The sequence below is a fragment of the Chondrus crispus genome, genomic scaffold (genome assembly GCF_000350225.1).
Source record: "Chondrus crispus Stackhouse genomic scaffold, scaffold_447, whole genome shotgun sequence".
NCBI classification, from domain to species: Eukaryota; Rhodophyta; class Florideophyceae; order Gigartinales; family Gigartinaceae; genus Chondrus; species Chondrus crispus.
Window position 1 is genome coordinate 8,014 of NW_005179351.1, and position 12,466 is coordinate 20,479.

General features: G+C 62.0%; 6 protein-coding genes; 2 read left to right on the forward strand and 4 right to left on the reverse strand.

The window, feature by feature from the left end:
- Positions 1-299: 299 nt before the first annotated feature.
- On the reverse strand, positions 300-1,061 carry CHC_T00000098001 (hypothetical protein). The gene has a single exon (XM_005718948.1). The coding sequence runs from the start codon at positions 1,059-1,061 to the stop codon at positions 300-302; it is 762 nt and encodes a 253-aa protein (XP_005719005.1).
- Positions 1,062-1,133: 72 nt separating this feature from the next.
- Positions 1,134-1,256, forward strand: CHC_T00000099001 (hypothetical protein). Its single transcript, XM_005718949.1, has one exon. The coding sequence runs from the start codon at positions 1,134-1,136 to the stop codon at positions 1,254-1,256; it is 123 nt and encodes a 40-aa protein (XP_005719006.1).
- On the reverse strand, positions 1,257-2,661 carry CHC_T00009102001 (Putative tryptophan synthase beta subunit (Fragment)). XM_005718950.1 is given in 2 exon segments: positions 1,257-1,713; positions 1,714-2,661. 1 exon segment carries the CDS (start codon positions 2,659-2,661, stop codon positions 1,714-1,716), a length of 948 nt encoding a protein of 315 aa, XP_005719007.1. The 3' UTR covers positions 1,257-1,713.
- Positions 2,662-3,027: 366 nt separating this feature from the next.
- On the forward strand, positions 3,028-4,669 carry CHC_T00000100001 (hypothetical protein). XM_005718951.1 is given in 3 exon segments: positions 3,028-3,736; positions 3,737-3,927; positions 4,327-4,669. The coding sequence occupies 2 exon segments, from the start codon at positions 3,737-3,739 to the stop codon at positions 4,667-4,669; spliced, it is 534 nt and encodes a 177-aa protein (XP_005719008.1). The 5' UTR covers positions 3,028-3,736.
- Positions 4,670-7,338: 2,669 nt separating this feature from the next.
- CHC_T00000101001 (hypothetical protein) lies at positions 7,339-8,469 on the reverse strand. XM_005718952.1 is given in 2 exon segments: positions 7,339-7,704; positions 7,705-8,469. 1 exon segment carries the CDS (start codon positions 8,467-8,469, stop codon positions 7,705-7,707), a length of 765 nt encoding a protein of 254 aa, XP_005719009.1. The 3' UTR covers positions 7,339-7,704.
- A 1,745-nt stretch (positions 8,470-10,214) lies between these two features.
- CHC_T00000102001 (hypothetical protein) lies at positions 10,215-11,980 on the reverse strand. XM_005718953.1 is given in 2 exon segments: positions 10,215-10,456; positions 10,457-11,980. 1 exon segment carries the CDS (start codon positions 11,978-11,980, stop codon positions 10,457-10,459), a length of 1,524 nt encoding a protein of 507 aa, XP_005719010.1. The 3' UTR covers positions 10,215-10,456.
- Positions 11,981-12,466: the final 486 nt, after the last annotated feature.

Genomic DNA, 12,466 nt, shown 5'->3' on the forward strand with positions numbered 1-12,466 from the left:
AAAGTCCCCATTGGATTTAAAATTTGGGATGGCGGGGGGAGGGGGTTGGGGAAGGAGCAGGGGGGGGCGGCGGGGAGGTTGCGGGACGCCGTCGGGGAGGTTGCGGGACGCCGGCGGGGACGTAGGGCGTGCTGCGGACGAGTGATTGGCAGCGTGAGGACGGGTACAGGAATCGTGTACCCGTACTGTAGATGCAAGGAAAGGAAAATTTATCGGCTTTTAGACGTCACCCTTTCTAACGTTATGAGCTCTCGTGCAGATCTCAACGAACGTCTCCGTCGTCTCCCCACACACCTCCACTACACCCCCCCACGCCCCCCCACTCCCTTCCCCCCCCCGGCCCACGCCCCACGCCCCAATTCCGCACCCCCACCCCGCACACTTCGGCCCCGCCCTCTGCGATGGCCTTCGTCCCCCCGCTCCTGGTACCGACGCGCGCGCCCTACGTACTGACGCAGTCGTCGTTCGCGGGTGCCGCGCTGCGTGCGGGCCCGCCGTCCCTGTGCCGGCAGCGGCGCCCGCCGCGCATGCTGTTCGGATTCGGGAGCAAGAACCGCAACGCGCCCGCCAAGGGTGGGCGGTCGTCCTCCGCGTCCAACCCGTACCGCGCGCTGGGCGTGTCCGAGGACGCCACGTACGACGACGTCGACGCTGCCGTCAAGCGCCTCTCCATCAAGTACGCAGACGACCGAAAGAAGCTCATGATGCTCGACGTGTACAAGGACAAGATTTTCGAGGACAAGCTGCAGCAGCGTATGTCGGGCTCGCTCATGCCCAAGATTAGGGACAGCCCGTACGACAGGCCCCCCGTCAAGAAGAAGAGGTTCGTCCTCCCGAGCTGGCTGCAGGGCATTGTCAAGCTCCCGGATTTCAAGTATACCAAGAGGACCGCCATTATCATGGGCATCTTCGTCGTCCTGGGCTTTGTCACCCCGACCCTGGCCGGGTCCTGCATGGCTATGGCTTTCATTGCCGCCGCGGGCTTCCTGTATAACCGCGGCCTGCCAGAACCCGTCCGAGATGACTATGGCGGTTATGGGGAGGTCCGCCCGGTGAAGCATCGTATTGTTCTTAAGACCCTCCTTATTAATTTGGGTGTTGCTGCCGTATTCTTTGGGCTGGCCCAATTGTATATGCTCTACTTGCCGCTCCCGCTGTGGTGCCCGCCGGATGCCTTTGTCAATGCTGCCGTCGTTATTGGTTTGTGGATGTCTTGTTTGCTCTTTATCGCCCAGGACCCAGAGGACCTCTACTAGAGGGAAACACTAACCGTTTTATTTGATGCATTCTTATCGATTAAAACCATCTATACTTCCTCCTATTCCACGTCCACTCATGTGTGACATTCCCCACACCAAAAAACCCTTCTACCACTCTCGCCCCTCTGCCTCTATTCCCACGCGATATCCGTATCCCCACGATCCTGAAGATACTTCGACACCGCCGTGACGTCCTTATCTCCCCTTCCGGAGCAGTTGAGCACCACTTTTGGCGACCCTTCCAACTCGGGGCACAGCTTCTCCAAATACGCGATCGCATGCGCAGTCTCCAGCGCCGGGATGATCCCTTCCTCTCTCGTCAGCAACTTAAACCCATCCAGCGCCTCATCATCCGTCACCGAGACATACTCGGCCCTCCCACTTGCTTTGAAAGTCCACTTGACAATATGGATTCAAGACGGCCTTACAGGTCGCCGAAGAGCAACGGATGGGATCATATGGCATCCAGCGTCTGCAGCTGATAGCTCATCGCGCCATGCAGCACGCCGAGCTTCCCCTTTGTCAGCGTCGCGGCGTGTTCTTGCGTATCCACGCCCTTACCAGCCGCCTCGACGCCGATTAACCTCACGCCCATGTCGGCCTTCCAGTCATCGAACAGGCCCATCGCATTCGATCCGCCCCCTACACAAGCCAGCAACACATCCGGCTTCCCGCCCCACTTCTCCATCGCCTGCCACCTCACCTCCTTCCCGATGCAGCTATGAAAGTCGCGCACCATCATCGGGTACGGATGCGGGCCGGCCACGCTGCCCACAATGTAATGCGTCTCGACCGGGTACGTAACCCAGTCCCTAATCGCCGCCGACAGCGCCTCCGTGAGCGTGCCCTTCCCGTCGCTCACCGGCTTGACCTCGGCGCCCAGCAGCCTCATCCTGAAGACGTTGAGCTTCTGGCGCTCCATATCCTTGACGCCCATGAAGACAACGCACTGCAGGCCGAAGCGCGCGCACACGGTCGCCGTGGCCACGCCGTGCTGGCCGGCGCCCGTCTCGGCGATGATCCTCGTCTTGCCCAGGCGGCGCGCGAGCAGGACCTGCGCGAGCGAGTTGTTGATCTTGTGCGCGCCCGTGTGCGTCAGGTCCTCGCGCTTAAGGTAGATCTGCGGGCCGGTGCCGTCTTCGCGGGCGTAGCGCTCCGTGAGGCGCTCCGCAAAGTACAGCGGCGTGGCGCGACCTACGTAGTCCTTGAGAAGCCCCGCTAGCTCGGCCTGGAAGGAGGGGTCGTCCTTGATGGACATGTAGCCCGCGTAGAGCTCCTCGAGGTTTTGCATCAGCGTCTCCGGCACAAATTGGCCACCGAAGCGGCCGAAGTGGCCGGTGGCGTCGGGCTTTTCGGGGGAGAAGTGGGTGTCGATGATCTCTGTCGGGTCCGCGAGCACCATGTGTGTGGTGATGGTGGGGGTGGTGGTGCGGCGAATGGCGGGGCGACGCACGGAGAGGAGGGGGGCGGTGCGATGGGTGCGCACGCCCAGGAAGGGGCTCGCGGCGAAGGCGGGGGGCGTCATGAAGGGGATAAGTGCCGGGGGGAAGGGAAGGAGGGAGGGGAGATGTGCGAGGCGCGAGGTCGGTAGGGGGAGTGTGGAGCGGGGAGATTGAGACGACGGTCGGCGGGGTAGATACACGGCTGCACGGCTGCACGGCTGCACTGTGTAGTGTTTTTGCAGTGTTTGTGGAGGAGCACAAGAGGGACGACACGGAGGAATTAAACGGAGGGCGCGGTGGAAGCCGTTTTTGATCGGAAAGAAAAAAAGCAGCGGACGTTGTCGCGTCTCTTTACTTGTTCTTGTTCTTCTTTACATACATGTATTTGAGGGATCAAGGCTAACTCCGCCTTGAACCGAAGAGCCCTTTTAGTTCGGGCTCTCCTTCCGCAACAAGGTACCCCAATATTTGGGAGTGGTTTCTCTAAATTTCTAGTTCGCCAGTCTACGCGTTCTGTGAAATTCCCTCTGCCCAGCTGAAGAATTCCTCTGAGAGGCTGGAACATGGCCGAGCATCCAGTGTAGAGCTGGTTCAGGACAACTTTCGCCATTCGCCGTGACCAGGCCCCGCGCATAGTAGTCGGCAAGTCCTCGATTTCTCTGCATTCTTCCTACGCGCTCCTCGAAGTCTCTTTACTTGACCTGCACTAACTCACATTCGACCAGCCGTACGGTTCTCTTCTCCTTGAGCGACTTTGCCGCCGCCATCGCTGCCACAATACTAGCGCGCCCGTCCTTACCGGTGACCGGCGCCGGCTTATCATCTCTAATCATATCTACAAACGTCTCCATAATCCCCGCGTACGCGTCCTTGTACCGGTCCATAAAGAACGAGTACGGCAAACCCGTAGCCAAGCCGTTCTCCCCGCACACCTGCACGGTATCCGGAGCCTTGTTCTCGCTGCGAATCACGCCCTTGCTGCCGAACACCTCGACGCGCTGGTCGTACCCGTACGCGCACCGGCGCGAGTTGTCAATGGTACCGAAGCTGCCGTCGGACATCTGCAGCACGGTGATAACGGTGTCGATGTCGCCCGCCGCCTGCGCGGCCTCCTCAAACGCGTTGCCCGTGACGTACACGCTCTCGATCTCGGCGCCCGTGACGAAGCGCGCGATGTCCCAGTCGTGCGACGTCATGTCCAGGAAGATGCCGCCCGACTGCGCGAGGTAGGCGGCCGGCGGCGGCGCGGGGTCGCGCGACACGATGTGGAACATGCGGACCTCGCCGACGGCGCCGGCCTGGACCTGCTGGCGGACCTTGATAAAGTTGGAGTCGAAGCGGCGCTGGAAGCCGACGAGCAGGCGGACGTCGTTCATCTCGACGGCCTTGAGGCAGCGGTCGATGGTGGCGAGGTCGTTGGAGATGGGCTTCTCGCAGAAGATGTCCTTGCCCGCCTCGGCGCTGCGGATGATCTGGTCGGCGTGGAACGGCGTGGGCGACCCGATGACGATGCCGCGCACGCGGTCGTTGGCCAGCATGTCCTCCCACCGCGGGGTCCACGTCGTGGAGAAGTCGGCCTCCACCTGCCGCCCGAACTTTTCGAACGGGTCCGCCACCATCTCCAGCGACGCAGACTGCAGGGCGGAAATGGTGCGCGCGTGCACCTGCCCGATGCGCCCGCACCCGATCACGCCCACGCCGACCGTGCCGTCGGGCGAGGCGGACGCGCGCGGGACGCGGCGTGCCGGAGACGTGGGAGAGATGCGCGAGGACGGGCGGCGGGAGGGCAGCGCGGGGGTGAAACGCGACGCGGACGGCGCGGCGGCCGGGGCAAAGGCGTTGACGAAGGCAGTCATGTCTGAGGGTGGTGACGGTGGCGGACGGGGGGCGGAGGTGGTGGCGGAGTGGGGAGGGTGGGGTGGGGGAGGGGACGGGCGTATGTATGTGGAGGCGGGAGGACGTTGTTAAGGAGGCGGGTCGAGGTGTCTAGTTGTAAGTCGAGAATAGATAGAATAGATAGAAAGGAGGACGGTATCTAACGGGATGTGACTGGCGTCGCATCATTTCCACGAGCGGGTGAGAATGGACGGCGGCGTCCCGGTGTGATTCGCGGAAATCCGCACTAGCATAAACCCTACCGCCGCCCGCGCGCATGTGCTCTCGAGTGCCCCCGTCCGCAAAAACTTGCGGTATGACCGGCTCCCGCCGGTTTGCGCAACGCCGTCCCCGTCGAACGCGCCAGAGCGCCGCCGCCGCGCACGCTTGCGTGTGCAACGCAACGAGGCAACACCACATCCCCCACGCCATCACGCCGCCGCCGCGCACGCCGCCGCCGCGCACGCTGGCGTGTGTGACGCAACGAAGCAACGCCACATCCCCTCTTGCCCGCCGTCTACATCTAAGCACTATGCTGCACATAAATATATCTCTTCGCTGCACGCACCATGCATCCCCTTGCTCCGGGAGACCCCTTTTGCGCGCATCTCAACTTCTCAAAGAAGCTACAAGTTGGACACTTAACTACGTGTACCTCCATTTGAGAAACTACCAAGGGTACAGTACCAATGTTGCGGCCTCCGACACGCACTTCTTCCTCTCCCTACTCTACAGTGTAGAGTAGGGAGAGGAAGAAGTGTGTAGAGTCTACACATACACGTATGTAACATAGAAAGGAGAGCGTACAATTTTGTACGCACTGGCAAAGCGCCGCTTGCCCGCGCCGGTTTACCGGGGGCGAGTACCTTCGTACAAGCCGTTCCGTACCGCCTCCCATCACCAGTCAAGCAACACTTGCCCGGCGCATAACAGCCAAGCCGCAAGTCGCAATGGCCACGGCCAAGCCGTGGCTTGTCGAGAGGCCCCCAGCAAGGAAAGCTAAAAACCGGCCGTTTGTACACCTCCGCCGCCGCCACGCACCTTCCACGTCCTGCTCAGCCTGTCCCCCATGCCCGCGCCCTCTCGCTACGCGCCGACCGCCGCGGCCGTCGCGGCCGCCACCGCGGCTGCCGTCGTCGCTGCCGCCGCGGCCACACTCGTCGCCCGCGCGCTCCGCCCACCCCCGCCGCCACCGCCGCCCCCAGTCCCGCCGCACACGCTGGCCGCGCTCTTGCGGAGCGCGCGCCACCCCGTGCCCAGCCCCGCGCCCCAGCGCAAGTCGCGCAAAGCCGCGCCCGACCTGCCCGACCCTGCGCCCACACGGAAGCCGCGTACGGCCACTTCCAAACCGCCAGACCCCACCAAATGCGAGATTGACGACGACGGCGGTAGCGGGAGCGGAAACGAAGACGAAGACCAAAGACAGAGACAGCAGCAAGCCCCCGTCCAAGCCGCTCAACCCTACGTCCCCACAGAAGCCGCGCAAGGCCAAGTCCAAACCGCCAGACCCCACTCCCAAGCCGCCCAATCCTGCGTCCCCCAAGAAGCCTTGCAAGCCGCCCAACCCTGCGTCCCCCAAGAAGCCTTGCAAGCCGCCCAACCCTGCGTCCTCAAAGAAGCCGTGCAAGCCGCCCAACCCTACGTCCCCAAAAAAGCCTTGCAAGCCCCCGTCCAAGCCGCTCAACCCTACGTCCCCACAGAAGCCGCGCAAAGCCATTTCCGAGCCAGCTGATAAGCCGCCCGAACCGGCGCCGCACACGTTCGCACTCCCCGCGTCGCTGCCCCGCGCGCCCCGCCCGTTGCCGGTAGGCTGGACGGTGTACTGGGACATCGAGAACGTGCCGGTGCCACGCGGCGTCACGGGGGAGACGGTGGTGCACGCGCTGCGCCGCCGCGTGTCGCAGCTGTCGCCGCAGTCGCGCGTGCTGCGCATCGTGTCCGTGGGCAATATCCTCCACCTGCCGGTAACGCTCCGCAACCAGCTGCAGGCGAACGGCGTGTCCTTGATGCACGTGGAAACGCGCGGAAGGAAAGACGCCGCGGACAAGGCCCTGATCACAGAGCTGTGTCTGCTCGCCAGCGAGCAGGACACGCCGTTTGGTGTCGTGCTCATGTCCGGCGACGCTGACTTTGCGTACGCGCTCGCCAGGATCAGGCTTCTTGGGTACACTACCGTTGTTGTCGCGAGCCAGAGGAGGGCGATGTGCTCTGAATTGCTCGAGTCCGTGGCGCACTTTGTCTGGGGGCTGAACGAGGACGTGCTCGATGTTTATGGCAGTGAGCCCGAGGCACTGGAGATGACGGGCGCTGGTGAAGTCGCTGTTTTAAGAAGGAGGGTAGACAAGCTGGCAGCACAGGTGTACGCGTTGAAGAAAGTGCGGATGAAGGATGACAGTTGGGAAGCTAAATCTATCGCGGGCGCGAATGGTGTGAAAAGCGCTGGTAACAAAAGCCAGCCCATGAAAGAAAAAACAAAGCAACCTCTGACTAAAGCTCTAGCCCGCCCTGCGCCTGACGCATGTGTGAGCAAAGCCACATCATTGGATGTCAACGCGTTTAGAAAGCTAGAACGTGACGCCAGCGTTGCTGAAGAGAAAATAGTGAGTGGGGATGACGGGTTTGTTGAAGCTTTTGTACTGCCAGACGTCGCTGATCCAGACCGCCCTGAGAGCGTCCAGGATGATGAGGAGGTAATGCCCATCCGGCTGCGTTCAACACAGGACTGGGAGTGTGTAATATTTCCCCGGAGAGTGTCACATTGGTTGCTCGAGAGGTGCGTCCGTTTACGCTGGTGCCTAGTGGTCGGGACAGCGTTTCTTGCTGTGAGCGCAATGTCCCTGTATTCAAAACTCCCTGTATCTCTACATACAGAGCATATAGTGGTCATTATCGCGGTCTTTTTTGGATGTTATCTTACATGTGAGAATAACAGATGAAGCTAGGGCCATTCCGCTACATACGTTTGCTCAAAGGGGCACAACTTGCTACCCCTGCGGATTCCAGTCTCGGTGTGTGCCTCTACAACATGGCTGTTGCGACGTTCTTGGGACATATTGCACATGACAAAAGGGCTGCCGTCGGACATGTATGTACACGTGTGTATGACAGCACATGGCAGGCTGGGAGAATTACTTGCTCGAAACGGCCGTCTTACCGCTGCGTAGAGACTCCTTGCGCAACGCGAGAATGGTTTCCAATGCAGATTCGGTTCCAAGCACGCCTCTCTGTTCTGTGAGAGTCCATGTCGGTTGGTGCTTCAATGCCTCAAGCACGGAAGGATGCGTGACGCCCGGCAAGAACGAGCGGCCGACCAAGGCACCAAGCTCGAGGTCGTTGTCATCGTCGAACAGAGCAATGGCATCCTTGGAATCAATACCGAGCGTCTGCAGGATGTGGCGAGCTGCGTTGGCTTTTCCCGACCCTTGTGGGTAGATGTCCCCCTTGCCCAAGTTGAAGGAACTCGCCAAGGCACGTTTTGGGCATTCGTTTTCAACGATAGCCTGAAACTGGGACGCAGTCTTGCCCTCCGACTTTTTGACATCAACGCGGATATTGGTCATGTAATCCCTGGCATCAATGTTCCAGCCGTCGTGGGCCAATTGGCGATACAGCTGCCACAGCGTGCCGTCCCTCACCTCCACGGGCGGCAAGTCGGGCAACAAGGACGACCTATCCAGGATGGGGCCGACCTCCGCCACGAAGCGATCGGTCCAGGCCGGATCGAGGACGCCTGCGGCAAGCTTGCGGCCGCCGTTCTCGAAGAACTCAAAGTCGGCTTGCGGCAGCAGCGGGCGTCGTCCGATGTATGTGGAGCTGCGGGCGCCCGTGATGATGACGAAGACGACGCCGGCGGCGCGCAGCTCCGCGATGAGGTGGCTCGTGCGCAGGGACATGTACGACTCGCCGCCCGTCTTGGAGCGCAGCGTGACGCACTCGCGCGCCTCGCCCGTGTGCTTGTACGTGACGGTGACCGTGGCCGACGCGGCGTCGCACGGCTTGATCGTCGCGTACTCCAGCAGCTCCTTCGGGTAGTGCACCAGCGTCCCGTCCAGGTCGGCGAACACGACGTTGGCGGCCGCGCCGCGCGCGGCGGACGCCATCGCGCTGCAGCGCCGCGGGCGCGGTCGGGCGCGGTGGCGCCGGGCTACCTTGAGCGCGCGGGCGGACGCGGGGACGCGGCGGGCAGGCGGCAGGTGGAGGAGCGGGGGAATTTTGGGCACTGGCGATGAGCACGCTTCGCAGTGGAAATGACGAGCCGGGGGCGATGCGGCGAAAGCGGGCATGGTCGGAGATATACGAGTGCCAGAGGGTGAGCTCGCGGTAGTCGCTTTTTGTGGGCGCAACTGTGTGGATGGATCGGAGGATCGGCAGGGCAAGGGGAGAGAAAAGAAAGTGGACTTTTTTTTTCTTTTTTTTTTGAGACCCGCGACGACCGCGGATTTCTTCACCGCCACGTCATCGCGTCCGTCGCATCGGCAGCGGGCAGCGCCTGACGTTAGGCGTTGACCACAGTTTCAGGCGGTCGCCGTCAAGGCTTTCTCCCCGTGTCGCGAGAAGGGTCTTAGCTCTGTTGTAAATACTTGTAGCGACACGCCGCCGGTTGTGCGCCGCAAAGTGTTTCGTCGAAGAAACGTTTCTTGCTGCAGAGTGCCTGCCCTCTTCATGGTCCGCCGCCTTCTGCCTGCCTGGCACGCAGAGAAGCTCCCAGTTCGTTGTGCTGTAAATGTAAACGCCCGCAACAGCACATGTTTACCCTTCGAAGGGTAGTACAGGACAAGGTTTCCCTGATACAGAACACGCGCTAGGTCTTGCCACTTCTCCCTCACGAGGACACGAGTGCGCCGGGAGGGTGCGGGGCGGCGAGCTGCAGGAGCCCGAACCCAGGAGCCAGGCATGCCTTGTGCTCGTGCCGTAAACCTTACCCTCTTGGTCCGTTTCTGTTTCCCTTTTACTTTCACTATCGTCTACCGCTACCTCCCCTTTCCACGATCATCACATCATCACACACCCCTTGCTCCAAACCCCCACGCCGCCCACGATCCCACCCGGCAGCTCGTACTGGCGCGTCGTGTGCGCGCGCTGTCCACCGCGCCGTCCACAGATTCCACCGACACACCGGGTGCGTGTTGCACGCTCTCCTCAGCATGCGCCGCCCGCGGGTGGGTGTTGCACGCTCTCCTCAGCACGCGCCGCCCCGGTGGGTGTTGCACACTCTTGATGTCAAGAGTGTCAACAGCTGTCAACAGCTTGTAGCGGTCTTCACGCCTTTATCATACTAGGAGAGGGTACAGTATGGCTATACGGGGGTCAAAATCGCACGTTTTCTTGGACAAGATTGTACGGCATTTCGGCGGCGGCAACGCGTCCGCGACGCATCTCGGTGATTGGATGTATGTGCGCCAGGGCCGCCGCGAGTCTCGCTGCCCGCCCCGCGCGCACCTCGGAACGGCGAGACTTCCCGTGCCGCTCCGTAAATTAGTTTAGTTTATGTACGCCCGCGCAGTCCGCTTGGGAGCGATTCCCGTTGCCATTGCCGTTCCCGAGAGTTGCAGGCCGTAGCGAGCAGGACAATTTTACGACCGACCTCATGCCATCACTATGCCGTCCGTTATCGACTCGACATATTTTGCGTATTCGGTACAAGCATTTCAACATTTTCTTCCACACTGCTCCCTCTACATACAGTACAAAAAACTATCACAACGATAGCACTTTCTACCTGTCCCCTCCCCCCTTCCGCGACTCTACCTCTACCCCAGCCCCGAACCCCCACTGCGCGTTGCTCAAAGTGCAGTGTTGGCCCTTAAAGGAAGGAAGGAAGGAAAGGCAGGAAATGTATCCACACCTATGAATAAACTAGTGCAAATGGCAACCTACAAGCTATAGCCATTCTTCTGGCTGGTCCAACGCGTTCCAACCGTCGTCCATGACGTCCATAAATGGATTTTGCATTGCGTCTTCTATACTCGGGGCACTTACGAGGGCTTTGAGGTTGGCGTTTTCATCTTGCAGCTCCTTTTGCCTCCACATTAGCTTCTGCCTTTTCATTTTCAGGTCCTCCAACTCACGCTTCTGCTTCTCTAGCCTCTCCTTCCTTTTCTGGTTGGACTTTTCCGCCGCCTGTCGGTTGCGCTGCTTCCTCTGAAACGCCGTCGTGCCCCTGTCCATATCGTCGATCCCCGCCCTGCGCCGCGTGTGCGACGGCCGGCTAGACGGCGATTCGCTGTGCTCGGACGACGCTATGCTGCCGTCGTGGTCCCCGACGATGGACATGGGCGAGCAGACGTCCATGCGGTCTGCAGTGGAGCAGTTGTCGCGCCTGCGCCGCTTGCGCTTGGACGAGTCCATGATGGCCAGGGACGACGAGACGGGCTTGTTACTGTTTAAGATGAAGAGGCGCGACGACGAGCGCGGGCTTAGGCCGAAGAGCGTGTTTGTGAGCGGGCTGTCGAAGGAGAATTGCACGTTCTTGCGCAGGTTAATCTTGAAGCGCTCGCGCACGGGAGACAGGCTCTTGCGCACGTCGCAGAACACGGGCACGCGGACCTGGTCGGTCATGCGGTTATTGGCGTACGACGTCTTGATGCAGACGCCAAAGTAGGCGCCGCGGAAGCGGCGGTACAGGGTGGCGATGTTGGTGAGCGGCATGGGGCCGCCCAAGAACGGGGCCGGGCGGGCGACCGGGCCCACGCCCGTGCACGGCTCCGGCAGGCCGGAGATGTGGTCGCCGTGGCCGCATAGGTGGCAGGCGCGGCGCTCGTAGAACGAGTTTCGGCGCAGCAGTTCAGTCGGGGGCTGGGCGTCGTGGGGCGGGGGCCTGAACATGAGGAGCTCGCGCACGCGCTCGCACTTGATGATGCTCTGGATCCAGCCGATGATCATGATGTCGTCGCCCCAGGCGGTGACGAAGACCTCGCCCGTGGCGTCCTCGATGGCAAACTTGCCGACGGGGAGCGGGGGGACGCGGAGCTCCTCCTCGGGGCGCTCGTACAGGACGTCGAGGTAGACGAGGCCGATGGTGACGCCGTTGATGCTCTGGAACGGGACCATGAGCCAGTGGCTGCTGACGGTGGGGGAAATCTTAATGGACGGGTCGTGCGGGTCGATGGGGTGCATGCGGAAGATGGTGGAGGACTCGATGGCGGCGTTCTCGAAGGCGTCGTTGCCCAGGGCCTCGACGAACGGGCGGGAGTACAGCCAGTCGCGCACGGCGCGGTTGCTCTCGGGCAGGCGGAAAATGGTGCGGTCCGAGCGCGAATTGAACATGGCCGGGATCGTGCCGCGGTCCAGCGTCAGGCCCGTGCGGCACACGGCCCACGACGGCGCGTCTGCGTCGACGACTAGCGTCGCCAGTGGGGCCGTGCGCTGCAGGTGGGGCGGCATGCGCAGGTGGGTCGTCGACATGCTGGCTGCGGTGGGGTTGGGGCGGGGGGAGGGGGGGGGAGGTTTGCGCCGGAGAGAGGATGCAGCCGGGGCGGACGGAAGAGAGGATACGGCAGGGGAGAACGGGAGAGTGGAAGCGGGGGACGCGGGGTGGTTGTGCGAGGTGTTTGTGCGAGGTGTTAAGTACAGAGTACAGAGGCGGGGGAGGTAGTGCGCGAGGAGCTGCTTCGGTGGAGCGCGCGCGTGGCGGAGGCCACGCGGGGTGTGACGAGTGGTTGGCGGTGGCAAAAAAGCAAAAAAGGGGCGAATTAGGGTGAGCCCGAGGCGCGCGTCAGAAATTTCGGGGCGCGGGCCAATGGCGTGCGTTTGGGCGCGCGCGCGCATGCAGGCGGAGAGTTGGCAGCCGGGGCGCTCGTTCTCCCGCACAGTTTCCCGCACTGGCAGGCGGCGAGATGCGCAGCTTCCGCGCGCGCGGCGCGGCGCGTGGTGAGCCGCGCGCGGGGGGGA